A 25,349-nucleotide genomic window follows, 5' to 3' on the forward strand; every position below is an offset into this window, starting at 1 on the left:
TGGAATGCCATACCTCATTCTTTGCTCATCATTGAATTAATCTCATATTTATTTGGCATAAATAAAACACGCTTTTGTACATTTTACAAAATTGTTCAGGAATTTTATAATAATAAAAGAAAAAGTATAGTGGTTGGAAAAGTCTGACTTTAAAAACATCAAAGTGTTGAACAGGTCATTCATGTTGAAATGCCTTCTATTACTCTTTTACAGTAAATGATTTTCACTCACTAAGCATTACATGGCTGCTACATCTGGCATCAATTAATTATGGGAGAGTATCCAAAAAAATGCTAGTTGTGCCTAGGACGAAACAGTCACTTTAGCTTGTGATTTGTTATATATTAAATAAGTAAAATCAAAGTGTGAGAATTGTAGACTGCATGTGTAATGTCTGTATTCACAGCACTTGTTTACTTTTATGAACACATAAATTGAAACTACCTAAAGTGATTTAACAAAACAAGAAGGAGAACTAAGTGTGAAATGATGACTTATTAGTTGGGACAAGCCCTTTAGACTAAAATCCTGTTTATGTAATGGGTGTTGCAGAAGTGCGGAAAGGCCCATCTGTCTCTCTGCCTATTATCTGAAGCCTTAATCGGGACTTACAGCAGGGCAGGGTAAATAAACAGTAAGTAAGTTGTCTTGGGTAGAGGAACGTCAATGCCTGCAACTTGCTCAAGCCTTTCCTCTGAATGGTTCTGTATTGACCCCTGAGGACCCCCCGAGAATTCCCTAATTGAAAATTAATATTGAATCAATGCCGCAGGCCATTTGCATATTGATTATAAACATCCAGGAAGGCACCAAGTATGTCTGGGATCAATAGGGCCCTTCTGCAGCAGGCCGAGTGCACTACATCACATGGCAGCTGCCTGCTCCTGAGGTTAATGACTGCTGCTTGTTAAGAAGCTCTTGTCAGGTAGAATCCAGCGGCAGGGTTTTTCTGCCAAAGCTGGCAGCAGGTGAACTGTAGAGGGAGGAAGAGGAGGTATACATGAAGGGGCGAAAGTGAGGTATTTAGGCATCCCCCCCTTATGTTTTAGGCAATATAAAATCCAATACAAACATCAAAAAAAGTCTGACTTTAAATGTGTTAGCAACTTTTAAGTACCATTGTTGCCACTAAAGTTTACAGTCTGTTTGTGTACTCTGTTAGATGTATTTTTGGAGACTTGGCAACCTATTGTTGAACCCTGACCGCTCCATAAAACAGCCTATAAAATATGTGTGTGTTTGTGCTGTATATGTGTGTGTGTATGTGAGAGAGAGAATTGGGAAGGCAGGCTGATCAAAGATAACACAAACCATTTCCTGCCCCTAAAGGGAGAGAAAACAATATTAGGTAGATCAAAAAGGCCCCTTTTAATTTGAAATGAAACTTTCACAACATTACAAGACAAAGGAGACCCAGAATCTCCTACTTTAAGGCACCGATTAAGATTCAACACATGCATTCCTCTCCCAAACTCCCCATAATAGTTTCCACATGTTGAGGAGATGTTAAGAGGTGGAGGCAGGAGAGAAGGGAAGGGAGTGGAGACAATGGAATAAAAAGGGTTTGATGCAAATGGAGGAAGATGAAGAAAGAGATTTCCGTCAAACCACCTTCGCGGGTAAATTAAGCATACGATCCCACAGAAACCTGACTGGCTGGTTTTGTGGCGATATTGAAGCTTGGTTAAACTAATGGAGCTCTCTAAAACCGGATGATTCCCTAAACCCACGGGAGACTGCAGACCTGGTGTGAAGCACATGTGAGAGCAGCTTATTCTCCAGTCTATGAAAGACAAGGTCTTGAATTAATGCTTCCATGCAGTTTATGTCCATTCTCTCCTCGTGATCGCCCCCAACCCACACCCTGCACTGGGAGCTAGAGTCTGGGAGCTGAGAATGGAGTGCTGGGCCCAGAGAACCAGGCTGCATCTGATTGCTTCATTACAGGCCCTTTCATTGACTTGGTTGCACTGAACTGATGAACTGAGGCAGTGGACAAGGGCACATAATAGGAAGAAATGAATTCTTATCACAGCCTTCTCAGGAGGCCACTGGTCCTGACTCCTGGCAGGGGCCAGCAGAAGCCATGGCTGAATAAAAAGGAAGGGGCTTTATCTAGGCCCATTCAAAAGCCTGAAGCAGGATGTAGACTGCGGACATGATGGAGCTTTAGGAGCTGGATCAGTACACAGGAGAGGAACCACAAATCCACAGAGAACCATATTATTGTAGGGAGCTTGTTTTAATGATTAGTTTGGTGATTAGTGTTTGCTTTCTCCCAGTAACTGACACCCACGGCATAAAATTCTTTCACTTGTTTATTCCAGCAGTCCTCCAGAGGCAGACCTCTGCTAGTTAGAGTCCCAGCTTTAGGCTCCATAGCTGCACCCAAACGCCAACAACTGAGATGAATAATTAATTTTGTACCTTATTGGGCTATAACCCCTAACTCTCCAACCTCCAGCTAATGAGTGAGAAGAGTCTTCTGCAGCGAGGACAATAACAGCACCCATTATAAAAACAAGTGCAACACTAACAACCACACATGCATACAATAGAAATGCAAGATGTGGTATAGCACTGTATCAATTTAGCAGCAGGCCAGGTCTCTATAGTGAAGAGGTTATTAATCCCTGACTATGCCTTAAGAGGCTAGAGACTCACACAGACCCACAACAGACCTTCTCATTTCCATAGTTATATGCAGAGTCAGCGTTACACTGCGGAGGAGGCGGGTAGGGAAACCCGATGTTTTACAAATGCCGCTCTGTGATCTTTAAGGGGCACCCACACAGGAAGTGAGCAGAAGCGATCTGCCAACCAGAAATCATAGAAAGTCATTCATAGAAATGACATTCAGCGACTTCAAGTGAGGACAGGCTCGCTGCCTGGTGGGCGAGTCCAGAGTTAAACTTTTCGACAACTTGGAGGAGAGTGACTGTCAATGAGAGCACCAGATACTGTTGAGTGACATATGACAGTGTGGTAAATACATTAGCAGGTTATCTAAGCAAACGGAGTCTGCAATGTCCACTAGACCAGCTGTCAGATGAAAAGCGGTGCGCGATGAGTGAATTGCTTCCTGTGTGGATTCCCATTTAGATCCTGACTCTATGTGATATTGTGTCATCGAAGTATTTGTCAAACTTGAATATTGGCGAAGTTGGCTGATAGCAGGTCAAGACATCTTCCTGCCCCCCCCCCTTCTCCCAGAAAGAAGAAATCGTACCTGTTCTCCTGGCAGAAAATGTATACTATGGAAAGCCATTTAACTCTCCTCCAATTCAGAATCCCAGGACATTTAAAATGACTGTTCTGTGACAGTATTTGGTTAAAGAACTGTCTTGTAGGCTATGGTCCGTCTGACAGCGCACATCCTAAACATCATTTGGCCTCAGTTTGCTGCTTGGGTGTTGCGCCTTTTCTTTTTTAGCATGTTACAAGAAAAGCATCAGACCCTACTAGTCACTCTGATCATTTTAGAACAGCTGGCCCATGTTTTAGCCACATCATCAGTTTAATTTTTTTCCCTCTTTCCTGTCTCGTCTTCTCGCTCTCCTGTGGCTGAGCCAAAGATAACTGAGTAGCAGTGTTTGACTGTAATCACTCCAAGTCTCCTTCTCTGGAGAGCAGCACAGCGGGCAGCACAGATTCACCCTTCTAGGAGCTCTCAGCCCACTTTCTCAGTGCTATTGCATGTTCATGAAGAATCAGCCATTCCAACTTTGCATATGTAATGAATAAGCGCACGCAAACACACCCATGCAAATTGTGTTTCTGTTCAGATGAATATATAGTGTAGTAATGCAGTTAGGAACACAGACCATCTGACCCTCTCAGAAAGGATACATTCAAACTGAAGCAGTAGCAGCAGCAGTCATTTGAATAAACTTTACAGTAAAGAAGCCTCCTTCCAAGGAAAACTGTGTAGGCCTGTTCTGTCAAGTGTTTAAGTGACGTTTTTGAATTTCGGATAAAATTGAAAGTCTAAAGCTGTTTGGCTTACTAAACAGAAACAGATTAATGTGAGCTAAACATACAGTAAGATTAGAAGGACGAGTAGCTTAAATGATGGTTGAGTTGGTACATTGCATCTCATCAGCTGGCCACAGTTGTGTTTTGTAATTAAGGGTGTAAGGTGTGTTCATATTCAAATAAATAAAGAATGTTGCCTGCATTGTGTGATTAATAAATTAATACATTACAGGAGGTGCATAAAGAAGTAACTAATTGCACAAGATGAGTCTTTCTCATTATGCTTTTGAGGGGAAATTTCATTATATGCTTCACAAGCCAGATGAAATCCTGTTTTTAAAGTATGCAAATAAGGATAATACCTTATGTTGGGAAAATCATATGAGTCATAACAAAGCATTTGAATAGACACAATGCTATGATTTTGTTGTCTAGTCTATAGTACAGTTTATAGAGCCTTCATTTATCCTCGTCTCACAGGAGCAGAACACGTTGGCATCGAGTATTTTAAGAGAAAAGTCACATAACTCGTAGGAAGGTGCATTACTTGTGTAATAGGACTGAGCAGTTTCACTTTGTGCTGAGAAATAACCATATGAAAATTTTCTGTGCGATAATTGCTAATCGCATATACAATATCGACATAGAAGGTTTATTACTTGCAACATTTTGTGTATGTGCAATACAGCTTCCAAGATTAACATGCGCTCTCGTATTACCTAGTGCTACAAGCAGAGGAAAGAAATGCATCTCCCATCATTGTACTGCAAAGTTGGTAGATAATTTTGCACATAATTGCAGTGGAAAACAACCTGCCTATTAAGCATTTAATGGCAGTAATATAGAAAGCAATTACCGTTACTTTGCTGCACACACTGAAAATAAAGATTTCTCTAAATTAAAAGGATCCTTAGACTACAGCTAAGGCTAATTGTGTGGGGTCTTGTGCAGGCATCTAGTTGTACATCATTTGTAAGGGCTAAATGCTGATCAGTTAGGAAGGCCTTTACACGCTGTGTCCTGAGTGTGTGTTTTTGGGACTGCTCTGCTGCCAGGGAGTCTGATAGCTCTTGAATTATTTATCTCTCAGGCTGCTGGACGGTAGTCACGGCGACCTAGGCCCCGTAGTGGTTGTCTGGCGACATCTCCCTTCAACAGTAGCCATTAACAGACAGGGTTTTGGGTGCTAATGAGCAGGGTGCAGTATGCAAGGACTGGAGTTTTCTTACCCTCAAACTCTAACATAAAGACTCACTGCACGCTGAATAAAGACGTAGGAATGATTTACAAAGATGTGAGTGCAGAACTTTTTAATTAGGTTAAAAAAAAGAGGCAGAAAGAAAAAGATTGGGGAAAAAAGATAGGAACAACCACCCGTTTTCCTATTAAGGAGAAATGTCAAGCGCGGTGGTGAAGCAATAGTCTGTGTGCATCCCTTTGTTGTCCTCCCTGACATTGAAGGCTAATTTTTCATGGTTATTTGAACTGGAAAATGAAAGAGAGGTTTGTGATTATTTCCTATAAATGACAACACAATTGCATTACGCTTCAGTACAAACACAGAGAGGATATTGCCTTTTCATATTTCATGTGAAAGTAATGGATGGGCTATGCAAAGAGGAATAGAAAGAAAGACAAATGGTGAAAGAAAGCTCCCTATGTTTGATTTGTATTAGAAACTGAATGGATAGAGGTAGGGAAAGCTTTTTTCAATAAGTGATCGCACTCTTGTGGATGTTTTAAAGTGCCTGCGCAGCGTAATCATTGGTTTTCTTTAGCAATTAGCTTTGAGCAACCAGCTGGGTGGTTTTCGAGAGAACAAGTTACCCTGTGTATTCACTGTAATCTCTAGTAGAGAAATATAGATCAATGCTAAGCCCCCACACGGTGTCCCATGTATATCTGTACAGCTGCATGATGTAATAAATAAAAGTAAGTGTAATAAATAGTAGGATAAAACTCCAGCACACCACCCTCCCCTTATCAACTATCATGAAAGATCTGAACTTAGCAGGCCGTTAAAGCCTTTGAGAGCAAACACACATCAATGATGGCCTATATTTTATATTTTAAATAAAATTGATTAGCAAAATTGGTATTCATAACCTTGTCAGATTCTGTTTTATCTCTGCGCACGCTTTCATAAACAAACAGACGGTCAAGCCCAGGGCGGTGGTTGGAGACAGGGAGGCAGAATGACCACAGAGGAGGAATGGCGAACCAGCCCACTCTAGAGGGGCATGCTGTGTTTGTGTACTTTAAGTTTCCAAAGATTGAAGAACTAGCAGGAAAGCCTCTGTCGGCAGGACTCATGTAAATAGGACCCATGTGGGAGCTGTGAGCCGGACTCCTAACACGCGCCGTGGTAGGGGCTACATACATCCAACCATGGCAACATTGATTTTCTGAGCTAATACCTCCACAGAACGGTCCACAGGCAGATGGAAGCACTACAAAGATATGCAAATGGTGTATTCGATAAATCGACAGACAGAGATCTTTTTCAGACAGTCCACTGTACCGGTCTGCAGTGCCTAAAAGGAGAGATAAACAGATAAGTACCTGTTAATGGACACACAAACACAAGTGTGTGCACTCAGACAAACATACAAGCACCTGCCCGTTACCTGGGAAAACTTAGATCGATAATAGAATTTCGTGTTAAGCAGAGGTGCTTCAGAAAAGCACATCAAATAAATGCTGGGACTAACCGTTGCTAGCTTTTAATATGAAAGTGCTATTTTTAATGTGGCACACAATATTTTTTAATTTCCAAGGTTTTTGCACTGTATCTTGTGTATAATAACAAAACAAACTGTGGGTATAGTCATATTCAGCACGCTTATTAGTCAGATATGAAACAAAAGCTGCTGGGTGTATGTCATATATAATAGATGTGGGCTGTCTTGTTAAGCCCAGCAGGCTGTATGTGGCTGTGTCTCTGTGGAGAATGGCTCTGAAGCTCACTGTACCTGGTAATTAAAGAGAGTTTGTGGCAAAAGCCAAACATCAGGAGAGATGAGCTATGAACAAAAGAGCTGTGACAGTTTCAGGTTATGTGATTTTTGTGTCCCTTTTTGCCAAATGAAAAATCAATACATTTTCCGGGTTATACATATTCAGAGTGTCCACCATGCTTCCGCCCTGATGGAGAAAGGGGCGGGGGACTGCGGGCTTGAGTGGGGGAGTCGCCTGTTCGCCTGTCATAACTGTACCATCGCATTTTCCAAGCCACTGGTGAATATTTCAGAGTTGATGTGATTGCCCTTCATGACAGCGGTGATGCTCCCGCTCCCCCCCCCCCCCCCCCCCTTTCTTTATTTAAGGCAACCCTTCAGCCACCCCCACACTCCGCATCAAACCATCCCGGTTCTGTTTGGTCCTTTTGAATAGCTGCAAATAGGTGAAGGCATTGTGGTGTGAGCTGGAGGAAAAAGAAAAAAAAAGATGCATTAATAAAAAGGAGGCTGATTTAAGAGGAGGCAGCGGTGGAAGACGATAAGCATAAATGCATGGTGGGGGGTGGCAGTCGCAGCTAGGCAGAGTAACTCTTTGTGCAGGACATTGTCCCTGAGGCAGAGTAGATGGAAGAGCACAGCCCAGTGATGCTTTTGCCCCCTATCCAGGCTTTTAGCCCTCTGTCCTAGCGGGGAAAAGTACAGCCTGCATCTTCCATTGTGGACATAATATGTGTTGGTTAGTAACCATCATTTTGGGCATTCAAGGAACCCAGTGGTGTGTGTGGGTGTATGTGTCAGATGGGGCAGAAGAGTGAGCAGTCCCTGAATGCTCAGTCCCTGTGTACCCACATTAACCCAGATCCTATTCTCCTTCATCACTCAAGAAAAACACAAAGAGAAAAGAAGTAGAGCAGCACTCACTTTATCCACTTTATTTGTAATGTATCTAAACATGCCATTATCATGAGAAGAACTTCTAATTAGTATGATTTCCCGTGAGATAACACTTTAGGGAAAATATTTAATACATTACGTGGTCTCAATAACATTTCCTAATTTACTTTCATACTGAAAGCACAAAAAGCAAATTTTGAGCCTTTTTGTGCATTTTTCTGTTCTTTTTTTCTGTTAGAAAACACTTTCGAAAAACCATGACCTGATTACCTGAAAATGGCCCAGGAGTTTGAAACGCAGGGGTTTGGGGGTGGGTCAGATAAAATGCTCCGTGGAGGACCTATGGGCTGTTTTGATGAGCATGTACTAGGGAAGTTCTGGAAGGATGTAGGAGGGGTTGCTGTGATATAGCCGGAAGGCAGTATGAACTGTCACTCCTGTTTGTGATTAACTTGCTGTTTAAAGTTTCTTTAGTTGTTAGCTACTGATGTACCCCTCCTCCATCGCTCCTCCTTTCTGCTACCCCCCACCACAGCCCTTCTTCTTCCTGCCCTCAGCCCTTTGGAGACACAAAGTATTCATTCACATTTAGATCCCGAGGTCACAGCAGGGCCAGCAGGGAGAGAGGCCAGTGAGCCCCCCCCCCCCCCCCCCCATAGACAGGTCAGGAATCTAACATGTAACTCTGACCAGCAGCGCTGAACTAGCTTACTCTTGCTTCCATGTGAAAAGGAAAGTGTGTGGGAGAGGAGGAGTAAGAGCATGAGTGAGAAGAGTACAGGGACAGATGAGCTTTCATTTTGTGCGCAGTGCTTGGTGTAGTTTCTGGATTTTACTACATTGATTCTTTCGTGGATTAATGTATATTTTGGTACACTGATCTATTTTTTGAATGCATGGCTAAATTTTAAATGCATTTCATAACTGAGGTCTATATGACTCATTACAACTGAAATACAACACAGAAATCAGTAAGAATATCTTGCAACTCACTTAAAAAGCAGTTGTTTTTTTCCAGTATTGCATGTGTCCACATTTTAATTAAGCCTTATGTATTGTAGTGCAGAGGCCATTATGGTTACTGATAGTACCGTGTTGTGGTTTATTGGTCGTTCATGAGCAAAAGCCCCGCTTGTGTCTGACAGTGTTGTGGGCATGTTTTGCTCAGTTGTGGTTTTATGAGGTGTAGCTTCAGAGCTTCTGTGAGTATGTGTTGAGAGGGGAGTTACGAGGGGTGGGAGTGTTTTCCTGTGTGTTGTGCTTTTTTGGGGGGGTGGTGTCTTGCGTATGGGGCACAGAGGTGCTGATATGAGGAGCGGACAATGCATGAAAGCCCTCAGCATGAGTCCTGTGTCTCATTGTCCCATGGTACCCTCCTGTCACTTTCATTTTGCGCCCTCTAGTCCAGAGTCAGGCTAACTTTGATATGAGGAAGGGGTGCAAGGGATGCTGGGGAGCATGAGGGGGATTTTTAAAAGAAGGAGAAGGGGAGAAAGATAGAGTCTCTGAAGTGTGAAATAAGATTGCTTTTTATCCGACAGTGCAGCGCTAAAGAAAAGGAAGCTGTCCGGCTCTGGATAAAGCGGGGGAAGCACACCTCTCTGATTTACAGTGCAGTCCTGTGACACCTGGTTAAAATGATAACAACAGCCTCAATAATCATAATGAGAGTAATGAGAGCTTAGACGCACGGCTCCACACAAGAGCCCAGAGAGAAGCGCAGCTCAGCCCTCGCTCCCAGTACTCGAGAGCCGGGGAGAGGGAGAAGCTGAGCTCTGCCCCCGCGCTGGTGCTCCATGACTTACGAAACCCAAGCGAGATAAATAAGACAGTGGAGTGACTGAGATGCTATATATGCAACTAAAAATGAGCAGACTGTCACTGGTGTTTGAGGAACACTGGAGCCGTTCTCAGGTAGGACTGGAATTCTGTACTTTAAGAAAGGCAGTTATCATCACAGCATTATATTCTGCTGAGGCCGAGGATGGAGGAGGAGCCTGACCTAGTGAAAGATATCTAGAGTGACTATTATTACTTGCTGCTGCTCTTCTCCACAGTCTGGGAAGAAATACTGGAAAGTGCAGTGGTTACCATCAATTATTTATTAGGCCGTTTGTGCTTGTCAGTCTGATTAGCATTAGTGTAATCACTGCTCTTCAGGGGAAAAGGAAGGCTGCTCTCTCTCATCTGAAGGTAATCTTGCCATTTTCAGTGTCTCATCGTCACCAGACAGCTTTTGCATAGCATCTGCTTTTGTCATCTCCACATATTTCTTCCCTTTCCCCTTCCCCATGTGTTTCTGTCTGTTGCTGCTCGGCCCCTATCCCCCCACCACCACCACCCTCCCCTCACCTCATTAATGTGTGTGTGAGCAAGTTGCTCTCGCCCAGCTTGTATAGAGTGACACCTATGGGTCTGATTAAGCCTCTGCACTCACTGGCAAAACACAAGAGAGGAAGACCGCTAAGCACCTACACAATGTAGGAGTGTGTGCGTGCGTCTGTCTGTCTGTGAGGGAGCCCATGAATTGTCCCCACTGAGTGACTGGGAGAGCAAAGCTGATATTTTTCATGCTCAGAACAGATGAGTGTAATCTCTGTGTCGGCAATGGGTTTTTTCAGCTTGCATGATTAGATTAATGGAACTGTTTCATATCATTGTATTAGGATGGTTAATGAAGACAATTAATTAGAAGACAACCTTCAGGCTATTGTCCTTTACATCTCTCAGATTTGGGTTAGAAATGGCCTGCTGCCATAGCTTTGAGTGTTTCTCCTAATCTATTTTCTGAGCTAATCTATGGCTACAGTTTTAGTGTCTCTACCATTTGCATCCTACTCTTAGGCCACTCGTGACCTTTCATTAATTATAGCTGGCCCCAGCTTTAATCATTCTGTAATACTAGTTGTAGATGAGATGAGAAATGGGCAAAGCCATTTGCCACTTAAAGATGTAACGGTACTCCTGGAATGAAATGTCTGCATTTCTGCATAAATTATAAATGTGTTCTGTGTGCCAAAAGTGATATGATCATTAAACATCTAAAAAGAAAGTGTGAAAAACATGAGTGGGGAAAAGGAAAAAAAATCAGTACCAGCGTGCTCATGTATAGCATGTGTGCAGGAAGTTGGGAGTAGGTGGGGCGGTTACAGAGAAGCTTAGCATTAGAATGCTGGCTGCCTATCAGAGAAATGTTTAAGCACAAAGTGTGTATTAATGTGTAGGTGGGGAATTAGTCTCACTACAAGTGTCACATAGCTAAGAAATGACACCTTGCCCCGTTTTTAAAGGTGAAAAAAATTTACCTGGGGATTATTTTGTAATCTGAGCACCTATGCAGCTGTACAGTATCCTAATTCTCAGACTGTTGTAGAGATTTATGCAGGTAGGAGTTATAGGATTTTGGGACTCTGCAGCAGATCTCTGGGTTTTTTGGGAATGTTTAAGATCCAGCTCACCAGTACCGGAAGGAATTCATAGAGTCCCTTGGAAACATAAAAGAAACACAGTAATGCAACTTTTTTGTTGTTGTTTTGAGGGTTTTTTTGCAGCTGATTATGATTAAATAAAAGCTTATTCTTAACTGTGCATTTGTGCTTAGAATAGTAAAATATCACAGTTGATATAAGCACCCCCTTATGGTTTTGTAGCTATAGTGTATACTTAAGAGAACCGTAAAAAAAAAATGGCGATAAATATAAATACGCGATGAAGAAAAGTGGCAAAAGCTCCTTAAGCAACTATCTAAAAAAAGTCATATAACAAAACGATAATTTTTTTCTAATGTATTTTCCAGTTATAAATATGACTGATTTGCATAAGGAATTTTAAAACCCATTCAGCAGAATAAATTAAGATCTATTTTATTTATGTGTCATTGTCATCAGTAAAGGAACAGCCACATGGTTTAGAGATGTATGGTTATTAAGTGTGTCTGTAATAATGATACATAGTTTGAGTTTGAGAAATGTATCTGTTGTATATACAACATAGGCTCTGTTTCATAACTAACAGGCTAAACAGTGAGTGTTGGGGAAAATGTACTGTCATAAAAATGGTTTTGGCTATGGGTACTCATGTGGTGAGCTTAGATTAGATGTGTGATGACTGCAGGGCTGAATACTTGAACAGGATATTTCAGTAGCTGTTGTAGCTTTGTCAATATATCAATAGCTCATAGAGTAGAGACCTATGCATGAAAGCATTTTCAAAAGAGCATTTAAGTACATTTGCTGAGAATTAGCTGACTTGTATAATAACTGATAGGGCCTATTGACTGCGGCCTAGTTTACTGTTGTCAAATCAATGCTATTCCATGCAAGTCACACTACTTTTAAACAAACTTAACAGGCAAAGGGGATGTTCAGGGGGCACTGGAGGGAAATAAACAAGATTGATGCCCTTTTTATTATCTGTTTTTGCTATCTTTTCCTCTGTGTGTTACTTACAAATGGCGTTATTGGATATCCATTGTTTGGACTTCGATGCTCTAAATGGCCTGATATATCGAGCTGAGGCTTTTAAGGTGGTTACAGGGGATTTCTGCCTTTGACTTGGCTTAAAAATAAAATGAATTGTGGCTCTGAAAGTTTTAAATATTTATGATTTATTTTATTTGCTATAGTGGGATAGCAGAAGTGAAATGAGGTTTGTATTGGTAAGTAACCTAACAGATTGCAGCGCGCGCGTGTTCGTGTGCGCGTGCGTGTGTGTGCGTTATGAGAGGAAGCAAATGGGGGTCTTTTTCTTGAACTGTACTGCTCAATTATTTTTCCATCTGGCCATTTGCACCCATGTGCTTGCTTTTAGTTTTATCTACACATTAAACACAGAGAATTTTCCTTGTGTCTTTTGTTTTGAATACATACACACAACAATAGCAATAAAAAGAAAGAGTGGATATTCGACTTTCCTCCCCCCTTATAATTCAGCTCAGATTTTTTTTTATTCAAGTTGGAATTATTTTTTAACAGAGATAATCAGACAGCACAGGACAGAAAGCAGATTCTGCCCTCTTTGTCTGCTAGCCTTGCAACTGTGTGTCAGCAAATGTAATTGTTGCAAGCTCCTATAGAAAAAAAACGCTACCGCCCCTTTAAGTGCTTCCACCAATTCTGATGGCGTGGTGATTTACATATCCCGTTCTCCCTCCCCCTTCAGGAGAGCTGAGCGAGGATGTGGAGGCTGCTAGTGAGACCACCACAGACCAGGAGGACCAAACCAAAGACAGAGAAAGTGGGGGGGAGAAGGAGCTCACCAAAGGGACAGGTAAGGCTCATATTTACACACATTTAGGGACTACTACTCACATGATTCACGTGGCCATGCAGCTGAACATTGCTAAGCAACATGCCTTTTGCCAAATTAAATTAAACATATTTTAACAAAGGTTTCAAAGCCTTTCTAAGCATTGAAAATACTCTCAAAACTCCCTAATCTAGTTTTCAAAGGCTGCTCTTTCATGCTGCATGTTCCCAGGCATCTCATCAGCTACAGTTAGAATAAGCTGTCAATTTAAGTAATAAGTTCAGGTAACATGTGACCCATGTTTTGTCTTTGATCAGTGGGTGATGTGAAGAGCAGGGCCTGCATGTGTAATTCCCAGTGTGCCACACACATACACTTGAATAGCACTGCCCCCTTCTCAAATTTGCTGTACACACAGAAGAACATTGACACCACTTACCTGTGTTTTCCCTTATCAGATCAGGATGGTTTTATCTCTGGTCCTCTTTATTGATAGGTGCTGGCTCCTAAGCAGGGGGTTGGGTTTAGTGTGAGGGGAGGAGCTTTGGGCCTCAGCACTCTCTGATCAGGGCAGGTTGCATTTATCTGCTGTAAACTTTTCAAGATGCATTGGATGTTATACTATAACAAACGTTTTCACATCAGAGGGCATTACTAGTGTAAATACAGTTCACGATAATGCATGTGCTTTTATTTACTTACCTAATTTATTTAGTTGGACCACCAGTGATCATGCCGTATACTGAAAACAGCATTGAACCCTAAACTTTCCATCATGTAGAACTTGTGGGATAGTTGGAGGGATTTCTGGGAAGCACTATATTATTTTGACAGATTATTGACCATAACAGATGATAGCACTCATAACAGAAGAAGTTTATGTTCTTGTAGCGGTTGTGATTTGTTTTTCTTTCTTTTTTTTGCGCTGCAACTGGAAGAAATAGTTTACTGCTGAAAGTTACTGTAGTTGTACTGAATGCACTGCTATAGGTGCTGAATTAATGACACTTGGAGCGTGTGTGGAATTAGATTGGTTGAAATAAGAAAATGAACGAAAAACTGTCTCAAGCACAAGTTTAATGACGAACAAGCTTAATGTAAAACTACACCCCCCCCACAGCGCGTTCTCTATGTGCATCACTGGATCTAATTATATATGAAAAGCTCTGTTTACTGATTCTGCTCTGGTTTCTGAGAAGGAAAAAAAATGGCCCGAGTTTTCTTTTTTATGCCCAGTTTATTTCACTTGTCTGTGTTCGGAAAACAAGGCTGGCAGTCAAGACATTTCCTATTGAGTAGAGAGATTTCTCATAATCGTGACACTGAGCAGTAACGGGCTTGGATAGATGCTTCTCACTTGTCTAACTTCTTGTGTTACTGCAGGATGTTTTGATTTACACTAGTCAGGTTAAAAGCTGGAAAACAATTCAGACCTTTTGCATACCTAAGTTTTTATAAGGTGCAGCAAAAAAAAAAAGAAAAAAAGAAAAAAAACTCATCACAGTGTTTGAAGCCCAGGCTTTGTAAAATGTCTTTGATATTCGAACTTCTATTTTAAATGAGGCTGAGTTGTTTGTGCTCTTTGAAAGGGCGACACTCTTCTTTGATGGAAGAAATAATGATATGCATGCCTGACTGAATATGGCTAAAAGTATGTTTTAGCACATCAAAATAAAGCACTTTAAAAAGCATTAAAATGAGCTGGCCGATTAATAATTCACTCATACCTGTGGTGCACAGGAAGACGACTCCTCGCATTAGGATTCCTCCTTTTTGAAAGGCATGCAATTTGATACAAGCATATTCAGTTCCTTTCCTCCCCTCTGTCAGTCGCTAATCACCAAATAAGTGTGTTTCTGTGTTTTCACAAAGGAAATATGTGCTTGCATATGAAAAATTTACAGCTTCCCAGCAGCTTATTAGAAACGCTTAGTTAAAAATAGCATTGCATTAGGGAACCAGGTCTGAGGTTCTGTTTGATGTCAGTGAAAAGGTGGGTGGGTAGATTGGGATGCTGGGTTCAAGGCTGTGTTGTCAGCAAAAGGTAGACAGCTGTAGTTTAATGGAAGGGTTTCTTTTTGTGCTTCAAACTTTTTGTGATTGATGAATACAATGCCCATTCAAAGCGTGTGCAAACCTATCTTGTTGGGGTGGGGGGCGTGAGGAAGACCTCAGAATCCATTTGGTAAACACGGGAGCTCTTGTTTGGGCTGGTGATTGCCTGAAAATGTTGTGCAGCGCGTACGCAAGGGGTGTATATGTTAAAATACGGCGTATGAGCATCTTGGCCAACCTGTTATTTATATGAAAGGTGCTCAGTCTCCCACTCTCTGAAGCTGGGCTGTTTCTAAAGTCCATCATTAGAACTACTGAAGTATTTCTTCTCATCGTTGTCATGTAGCTGTTGGAACAGAGCACAACATTGTTCCCTTACAAATGACAGTCACTGTCAGACAGACGGCATTAGCGAGCACAGAAAAAAGGCTTCCTCCTTTTTAAAGCCTCTGTCAATCTTATTTTTTCTTTCTTGTTCCACAGCTCCTCAGTATTCATTAAAATCATTTAGAGGTACATCAGAAGCCTTTGTAAAATGCATATGTATTCGGCATGTCATCTCTTGAAAGATGCCTTCATTATTCTGGTGTTTTATTTATTTATTTATTGCAGAGATAATTCATATATGTGCACGTGAAGGCACTCAGACATATTTAAATGCCATATGCTCGCAAACTCTGCATACATGGGGCAACTTTTAATGATTAAACAGCTGACTGTTGATCGTGCACAGAAATAATGCACATTTACAAGTAAATCCAATTAATACATTAAAAAGATATATATATATATATATATATATATATATATATATATATATATATTTCAACATGATGTTCACATTGGTGCCAGCTGCAACTGAATCATCTGGCATGATTAGTAATTCAGAGGGTCATTTTTAATGCCAGGTATGAAATATGTATAAATGGATAGCCATGAGCCTCTTTTCTCTCTGTCTCTCCACACTTTCTTCACCTAGCTGAGACAGCACAAGCTAAAGGAAAGAACTTCTGCATAGGAATGGAATCCTTACCTTCATTAAAGCAGGTGGTGTATTTATGCAGCAGCTGAATGTATAGGAATGCGGCAGGGCGGGAGGGTGGCAAGTATAGGGGAGACAGAAAGATGAAGAGAGCATGAAGGTGGGTGCAGGGTGGGGATTGAGTTGTGTTAATACACCGGCAGACTTGGGCACAAAGTTTGACAAATTTAACATAAATGTATGGGAAGGGCTGTGTCAAAGTATGTGTGTGTGTGTGTGTTTGAGGGAAGGTGAGAGGGGTAGAAAAATATATAATTCTGTCAATTCTGGGACAGTCTTTGAAAAAAAATCTGCTTGATAATATTTTATTCTTTATATCTGCGCTTAAAAAAGTTTATAGGAGCCGGAACAAGGTGGTGAAGGCAAGGGGTAAAAAAACTATTTATTTCAGCTACATATATATAAATAAATAAATAAATATATATATATATATATATATATATGTTTTCCTCAAACTTTCATGCTTTTCATGCTTTTTCATCATTTTTAACAAGTGATGAATGAAATCTTGAATCTGTAAGTATTTGCAGACATTCTTCTAAATTCTTTATTTCTCTTAACAAAGAGCCCAGAGAGTGATTTTGACACAGTTTATTGGAGCATTAATTAAAGGTTACATACAGGTTCTTACCGATTTGAACTTTCACAAACTGTTTTTACACTACATTTGTACAAATAGTCACGGTATTTTTATCACTTCATGATGCCCCAAAACCTATTTACTCGACTAGAAAGCAACTCAGACATTAGTTTGTGGCTTTCTCTGTAGCATGTGCCAATCCTGTGTCAGTTTTTCTTGACCCTTAATGCCTCTCCAGCCAGTTTTCTCACATATGTGTTAAAAAAAATTGCTCAAGCATTCTCAGTTAAACATTGACTTTAAACCTGTGAAATCTGTCAAAACAAAGACTAAGCCGCTAGAGTTTCCTGTAATATGCATTTGTAAGTGCGTGAATCTGTGTGCATTTTGGGCTCCGCATCCACCTGTTTTTATGTAAATGTGCAGCATGTGTGTGTGCACTCAGCTCTGCTGTGCGTAAGGGAAGCAGATGTTGTGTTCTGCACCGAGGCTGCTGCATTTGATCTGTATAATGAACTAGATGATTAGCATCCCCTAGACGCGGCACTGTGGCATTGCAGTCTGCTCTTTTTTTTTTTTCTTCTGTTCTTTTTATTGAGCTCCATATAATACTGTTAGTCTTGTGCTGTTGCTGCCTCACAAACAGACATGCTAAACGTTATGAATTGTTTCCCAAATAACACTGGAAACACATAGACTTAATGCTGGCTGCGGTTGAAAGTTGAAATTGCAGCCTTATGGTTAGTTGCAATCAAATTACTCACGTTTATGTTATTGTTACTCCAAACTGTGAGACGTTCAGTACGGTGGTGATTTGTTATTGCTTTTAAACCTTGAGTAGCATGAGAAATCAGGAGACAGAGCAGCGGAAATGTTTACATATTCATAGCACATCCTTTCAGTGTTTGTCATCCCTGAAATTATAATTCCTTTTGTCTTTGAAGATAATAGGCCATAAATTGTCCTTGTTTGTGAGCCACCTCCCTGAAAGCTCAGTGTTTATGAGTTTTACCACAGGCTGTCTAATAGCCAAGCAGTACTGTGTCATTTAAAGGTGAACAACTCGTCATCCAGTTGTGCAGTGGTCTATAGATGAAAAGAGCCGCCGCTAATTAGCATCTCAATTTATACTGCACAATGCATGCTATTCTCACTCCTTCTTATACAGTTTGTTATAAGGGGTTTGTTTTGTTTTGTAAATGAAGAATGGTTTTATATATAAATCCAGGTGTAGCCCCAATGTCAGGTTTTTTGTCGAAGGTCCCTGTCTCTCTCTCTCTCTCTCTCTCTCCCTCTCTTTTTTTTTTATTATTAATGCAGAATAATTATCTTGGAAATATAAGGTGAGATGGAACACTGCCCTTTATTGCTCTGTGCTCTGACGGGGGCCGTAGATTAAAAAAACCAGGATAGAAATGGGGAAAGAGAAAAGACAATATTCAGGTATTGTTTGCATAGCGGTGAAAGAAAATGACTTGTAGCATGGGGAGTTGAATCATCTCCATATTAATGGCCAACTTGCTGAGGGAATAGAGGTGAGGATTTTCTGCGGTGCAAGAAGCAGAGAGCTGCGGGTGCATGAAGGTCCCGGCACTGTGAAGGTGAAAGGTTTCTGGGTGCTGGGGATCAGAAGAAACGGTGTTCGGCAAGAATCATTGAGTTTCACTATAGTGAGGAAATTGTCGACTGAGCTTAAGTTTAAAATGACTGGCTGTTCCGGGCAAAGTGACAGTAAAGTTATATGACCTTGTTGGCATGGGCAGAATGGATAATAGGCTATGTTTTTTATAACTGCTGCCTAAAACTGATGGTGAGAGAGAAGCTATGGTAATGAGAGAGGCTCTGGACATGATGAGGAGCTCGTCTCATTCTGTAGGAGGAGAGTTCCTCTCCTAAACACAAGAAACATTTTTCCTGTCTCCGACATCCTTACATACCGTTTACTGTAACTCAGATTTTAGAATATGGATAACCTTTCACAAGGACAAAGATTAATGGCAGCTGTGATTGCACTCCTGCAAGAATTCAATGGCAGATGACCTGTTGTGGTTAATTTAGTCTGTGCTGTGTCAGTCACTCTGTCCGGCAGCCATCTTTTTTTTTTTTCCCCCCCTTGAAAGCACAACAAGGCTGTGATTGCTCCTGAGACTGGTGTAGTGTGCTGACAGCCCCTTTGCTGCTTGAATAATACAGTCCAGCTATGGGGGAAAGACAAGGTGCCAAAGTCCAATTCACTTACGGGACTCGACAGCACAAAAGCCTCTGGTTTACGGAAAAGGGGCATGAATTAATAATCACCTAATTGACTCTTAGTTTTTTTCCCCACTCTTGCTCTGGCTTTTGTGCTTTCAGACAAAAGCCCACTCTATGTATCTGTCAGAAGACGTTTGCTGCGGATGGGGGCACTGTGCCTAGAGACTGGGCAGAAGAGGTCAGGTTGGCAGGCAGACTCTGGGCAGTTAAAGGGTCACTGGCAGATGTGGACACTCCAGTTTTCTCTGTGTGAACAGGATGGACACTGATGATCTGAACGAACGCTGAGGTTGCATAAACGCGCTGTAGTTTTAGGAGCTTTTAAAGCTTTTTAAAGCTTTTAGAAGTTCCACCACGAGACATAAAGGGCCCAGTAATGAAGATGTAACTCCACGACTGACTTTTTCTAATGACTGCAGTATTATCCTAGATGGCAATTTAGTTGGGGGTTTTTTCTGTGCTCTTACACCTACTATTTTAATACCACAAAGTAACACTAGACTTTACCTTCAACTGCCAGCTCCTTCTGACATCAGTAACAAATCTCACCATGGACTGTAAATGCTCCATCGGGAGGCAATGTTTCGGTCATTAGTTCGGATCACCTGTTCACACTGCAGATATGTGTGTCACATGTGGGGGAGCTTCGGACAACAGTGTCCAATCTAACATGTCAGACTGTACATGACCAAAAACAAAAAGTTTTATCTCTATTTCATACTAGTTTGTCAATGTTTCGGTCATTTTTTTTCCATCACCCTTGAAGAGAAAAAAATCTGATACAGTAGTTGGATGTTAGTCACGGTGCCGGTGAAGGTGTTGGGGTGTACTAGTCTTAAGAGAATGCTATTGATTTATGGAGTCCTAACTGGCCATGACGAGAGACTGCATCACAGTAAGCCTCCCCTGCCCTCCATCTGTCCTGCTCTCACTTTTACACACTCATGAACATAAAGCACCTGAACTAGAAAGCGGCTGTGCTTTCAACACAAACTGCCACTTGTTTCACCTCTCCGGTGCTAATTGAGAAATTAATGAAAGCAATGTGAAAGTGGAATTGACTTAGTTATGTTTGTCCTCTTAATGATAAGAGGGGGATGGATGCGTGATACTTTGTCCCTGCTTACTTGCTGTACTGTATTTATGTGCTTTGCTGCTAAGTTAACTGTTCTTAATGTTTGCGTGAGGGTTTTTTTTTTTTCACACTTTATAACTCTCCCTCAGTTAAAGAAGTTGGGTAATTATCTGGGAATTTCAATTACATTATTATCTAAATTGTAAGAGTTGTTTTGATATGTTTCGTTATCTGTCCTTGAGAAAAGTTATCTTGACGTATGAAAATTATGGTGGAATGCCAAGGAGCTGCCTATTGTATTAGGCCTTGGTGCAGAAATGGTGTTTATAAAATATGACATGCAGTGCTGTAGGAAATATAGATAGCTGTGTGTCCTTAAGGAAAAAGTATTACTGTTAAATAAAATTATGAAGCCATTTCCTAAAATGTTGGGGTGCTGTGTAAAAATGTTTATTTTAATTGAAAATAGTACAAAAGACAGTTTTTTTAAAAAAAATATTTATATGCTTATTTAAAATTTAATGCCAGTGGGTTTGCCAAAGATATAGACAATTGAAATGTGAAGGTGACCGGAGATTTTTTCTCCTCGAGAGATGAGTTCAGGGGAAGTAGGAGTGGACTGAAGTGGAGTTGAGGATGAATTGGTGAGGACAGTGCCATGACTGAGAGGTTAATGTCAGGGAATGGGAGGTTCCTTTTGTTTAACATTCCCTTTGTTTATTGGCGGATGTGTTTAATAGGATTGACTGTGACTGGACCCTAATAGGGTCTCCTTTGCTGATCCCGGTGTCTCTGGGAGATCTTGCAGCCTGCTCTGGCCAAAACCAGGTCCCCCACTGGGTAATCAGCTCAACTGCCCTCATCCTGATTGGAGCTGACATTTTAATGTCTGGAGCAGGAGCGTGGTCAGCCCTGCTTAACCTGACCCCCTGCCAAACCAACCCTCCCCTACCAATGCCCTCTGTTCTCAATTTGCCCTTCCAGGACTGTACAAATCAGGGCAAATTTAACTCTTTATGGGCTTGTTAGGGGTTCAGCGAGACAACTCCAATACTTTCACCATGAATTCTTTCCACTGGTGACAAAGTGGGGTGCCACTGCAGCTCCCCCTATACAGGCTCTATGTGGATTTAGCTCCTCTCTGAGCCCACGCTAAACCGCTCAACTACAGTCGTGACTCTCTGTGCACCACCTCTAGTTTCTTCTTTCCTTCATGAAGTGGAGTAGTCTAAAGTGGTTTGCAGGCGATGTTGTGTGAGGCCTTGCTGTACAGAAATTGTATTTTGGTGATATTAGCGTTGTTTGCATTCAAAGTTTATATATGGATAGATAGGATTGCAGTGGAAATCACATGACATTTCCACACACCAACACGTAACAATCCAAAAACATACAATACATAAAAACATACAATACAAACAGACATTTTCATTGCGCCTTAGGGATGTTTTGGCCAGACTGTTTGGACCTATTTTTGCTGAGGGGAAAAAAAGGGCAATAGCACCGTGGAGATGGCAGCACTTTAAAAGAGGAGGAAAGCGGATGCCTGTCGCCACTCGCAGTAGTGTTTGCTTTGCTCCTAACACGGTCCCGATAAATGCATTGTAGACTTGGTAATGCAGTTCGCAACAATTTACTGTCTGTTGTTACTGTCTTTGTGTTTGGCTCGGAGGCATTTCCAAAACAACCAACAAGCCAACTTTGAACCAACATTCAAAGTAAATCCAAAGAATGCAGTAAGAAGAATTGCCAACCAATTCAGAATGGCTGTAGCACATTTTGTGAGCACCAAAGTGTAGTTTAATCTTGTAAACATACTTAGGTATGACTAATCATCAGTCTCATGCCGTCATTGTATCTAGCGGCGGGTTTTTTCTTTGTTTGTTTTTTTATCTTTGAAAGCTTTTTTGTTAAATGAGAGCTTGTTATCTTGTGCATCCGAACTTTGGGCGTAGTGTCAGGATTTTGTCAATGCTTTAAGAAAAGGTTTTCCCATGTTGCTGCTCCATTTTCCTCTTTGTCACAGACTAATCGTGCAACCTACAATGCGCTGAAGACATTTGGTAGCAGAAATACAAAAAATCTTATTGGAACAAAACAGCTGATAAGATTTCCCAGCTTTGCTTGATTGAAATCTTCCATAAAACGGTGTGATCACTCCTTAAATACATTTTCTTTTGAGGCAAAACTGTGACTTAATGGATAGGTACCTGAATTAAAACTCCCCCCTCAGCTCTCTCTATGCAGTTTAAACAAAAAGTTTGGTTTAAGCCAAAAAAGATATGTTATTTTCTTGTTGCACTTGTTTTTTCACCATCCAAATATTGCAATAATAATGCCATATAACAAAAATCATACTGTAATATATATTTTGCATTGCGTCAAATTTGACAGTCGCATTTATGTTGCACACGAGTTCTCATGGACTGAAGGGTAATCACGGAAAGAGTCAATGTTTAGAGTAGTTTAATACTGGTTTGGATCATCAGCCTTCTCTCTGTGGAAGAAAGACTTTGTATGTCTTGTCTCAGGTTTTGAACCTCATATGGACTGAAATTGTGGGGGTATGAAACCTAAATCTGCAACCTGCAGAAAGCTAATATTTTTATTAGCACTTTCCAGTGTTGTATAATATTCTTACAAGCCAACAGTGAAGCAGACATTTATCACTCAGCAGCAGCAGCAGCAGCAGATTTGGAAGACAAAATGTGAATAATTTTTGTTGTAACAACAACCCCTCTGCTCATTTACCATTAAATGCACTTATATTATAATTAAAAACTCTCCTCCTTGTTTGCGTGTGTCTTTGTGAATGTGTCTCTCTTCAGCTTTGTCCGGCCACTTGGAACGGCACCAGTCAGGTTCCCCAATTCCTTCCAAAAGGCCCTCTTCACGGTCAGAGGCCTCAGAAAGCCCACTCTCCTCGAAACGACCCAGGACAGCTGAGAAGGGTGCTGCGGAGCAGGTGAGAGTTCCACACCACAGTATTTTGTGAATATTGATGCCCTCAGATGTTCATAAAACTATTTTCCAGACTTTGAATTAGAGGTTTCTTGCTAAAGGTTATATCATCCTTAATTACCAAGCCCTCATTAAAAGTCTAAAACTTGCACATCATTTATAAAAAAAAAGTACAAAAATATACTAATAATTTTCAGTTGGTTATCTCACCGACTTTTTTTATATTATGCAGAAATCTTCTTTTCAAATATACTCAAAATTATATTAGGCTTCCTGCTGCAGTTGCGCTGCTAATTGTGTATAAGGTGGAAAATCAATATAGTATTTGACAGATGAGAGCACTTTGAAGTGGGTGCCAGGACTCAGCAGTGCTTGGTATTACACACTTGTCTGTGATCAGAGGGATCTGCCTGCTTCAGGGAAGAGGCCCCCACTCTATCCCTGATCCACCGCTTCTCTTCAAGCAGGCCCACCATGATCAGTGCACCCATTTCACCCCATTAACTCTTTGTGGATCTGTGTTTCCTCTCCTCTCGCCTCCCTGTCTCACTTCCTCTGTTCTGTCTTTACTTTCACCCAGATGTACCAGTGCCCATACTGCAAGTTTACCAACACGGATCTGAATCGCCTCAGAATGCACGTGATGACACAGCACTCTGTCCAGCCCATGTTACGTTGCCCGTTGTGCCAGGACATGCTCAACAACAAGATCCACCTGCAGTTTCACCTCACACATCTCCACAGCGTGGCACCCGATTGCGTTGATAAGCTCATTGCCACAGTGAGTTCTGTATTCGGTGTATTTTGCATTTGGTTGGACACAGCAGGGGTTTATTACCATGTCTCTCCTTATTTCTTTATTTTTATTATTTCTTTAATCTTTATTTTTCCAGGTATATTGAAATTGGCTTCTCTTTTGTTAGGGTGGCATTCATTAGCTTGACTATAGGAGTATTTTTATTACTCTGGTCATTTAGCATTTAGCTCTGCCATAGCATTAGCATACAAGTTTACTACAGCAGCTGAGAAAAATAAGTGGATGAAAAAAAATGTCCTTCCAACTTTCACAAGCTTTATTGCATGTATAGCACCTAGTTTTATTCCAGTTTTCTATCCACACAGACCAATCTCTCGGAGTGTTATTATCTCCAAATTCTTTTATACTTAGTGGTGAAGGCAAGAAAGCAACCGCTAATCAAAGCTCTAGGTCGAGAGTATTGCTACGTACTTATATTATGGCCAGTCAGGGGACAAGCAGTGTGAAGGACTGTGGTAAGGATTCATTATTGTCGAAAAGAATAGCAACTCACTGCTAATGAATCCCCTTCCACTGAAATGCCTCTGTATCTGTGTCATTCTTGCCCTCACTGCTCTAAATTGCGAGCACTCAGTCAACACAAAGAATGCTGTTAATTGTGTAATGGCTACAGGCAATCCCATTGGCTTGCTGCAAATCATCAAACCTTTTAAGATGCATACTTTTCTTCTGTTTTTTTTTCTTTTCTTTTCTTCTTCATTGTCTTAATGTACCCATAATCAGAAAGGCTTTTCCAGCTCTCTTCTAATCAAAGTCATCTGGGGAGGGGAGCTTGTAATCGGTTTTTGTGTTTTTTAATCATTTCAAGATGAGCGGGTCTCTTAGCTCCCAGTTCATTTATTAGTTCACTGACATTATTGCCATGTCTATGATCACCTGCGTGCCAGTCAAAACAAGGTCTTTTACAATTTGTGGTGAAACAAATGTGACACTGCTTAATCAAAATATAATGAACAGTCAAACCACTTCATGAAATTTTAATAAAACCAACTGAAATGTTGTTATTCACCACTAATCTGACTAAATTACAGCTTATGGAGTTCTTTTTTTTGTTGTTTTTGTTTTGTTTTGTTTTTTTAAACGCAAGTGTGCACTCTCAGTATTATCAGGGAAAGATTTGGCTGGTTTGTACCATGAGCCCTGAAATCTTTACCTGCCGCAGTGCACTGGTACTTACTTTTGTACCTATGCAAAAAAATTTCCTCACATCTTTTAATGCTCATCAAGGAGAAATAAAATTTTATTATCCCCGTTTTTATGTAAATCACTGGGCAAACCTTTTTTCTCTTCTATCTTGTGAAGCTAAATAGCTTGCTGGACAATCAGCGAATAAAACATTGCTCTGTCTGCTGCCTAACCATCTTCATCTCCCATCCAGAAAGTAAATGGCAAGCACATTAGTATGGTAGACGGCAGTATTTATTTCTTTTATAGAGGTAGTAATGTACTGAACCACTACAAGAAGAGATAGAACAGAGGTAATATAACAC

The 25,349-nt window shown here is 40.9% G+C and overlaps 1 protein-coding gene across 1 annotated transcript in view; it reads left to right on the forward strand.

Annotated features, from left to right (window-relative positions):
- The window catches only part of zfhx3 (zinc finger homeobox 3), a 135,818-nt gene that overhangs the window by 95,655 nt on the left and 14,814 nt on the right, over window positions 1-25,349 (forward strand). The window contains 3 exon segments of the mRNA XM_040011218.1: window positions 12,990-13,097; window positions 22,910-23,046; window positions 23,623-23,823. Of these exon segments, the coding sequence (XP_039867152.1) occupies window positions 12,990-13,097; window positions 22,910-23,046; window positions 23,623-23,823 (446 nt within the window).

Source organism: Simochromis diagramma, unplaced genomic scaffold, assembly GCF_900408965.1.
Source record: "Simochromis diagramma unplaced genomic scaffold, fSimDia1.1 OVJJ01000603.1, whole genome shotgun sequence".
In the NCBI taxonomy this organism is placed as follows: Eukaryota; Metazoa; Chordata; class Actinopteri; order Cichliformes; family Cichlidae; genus Simochromis; species Simochromis diagramma.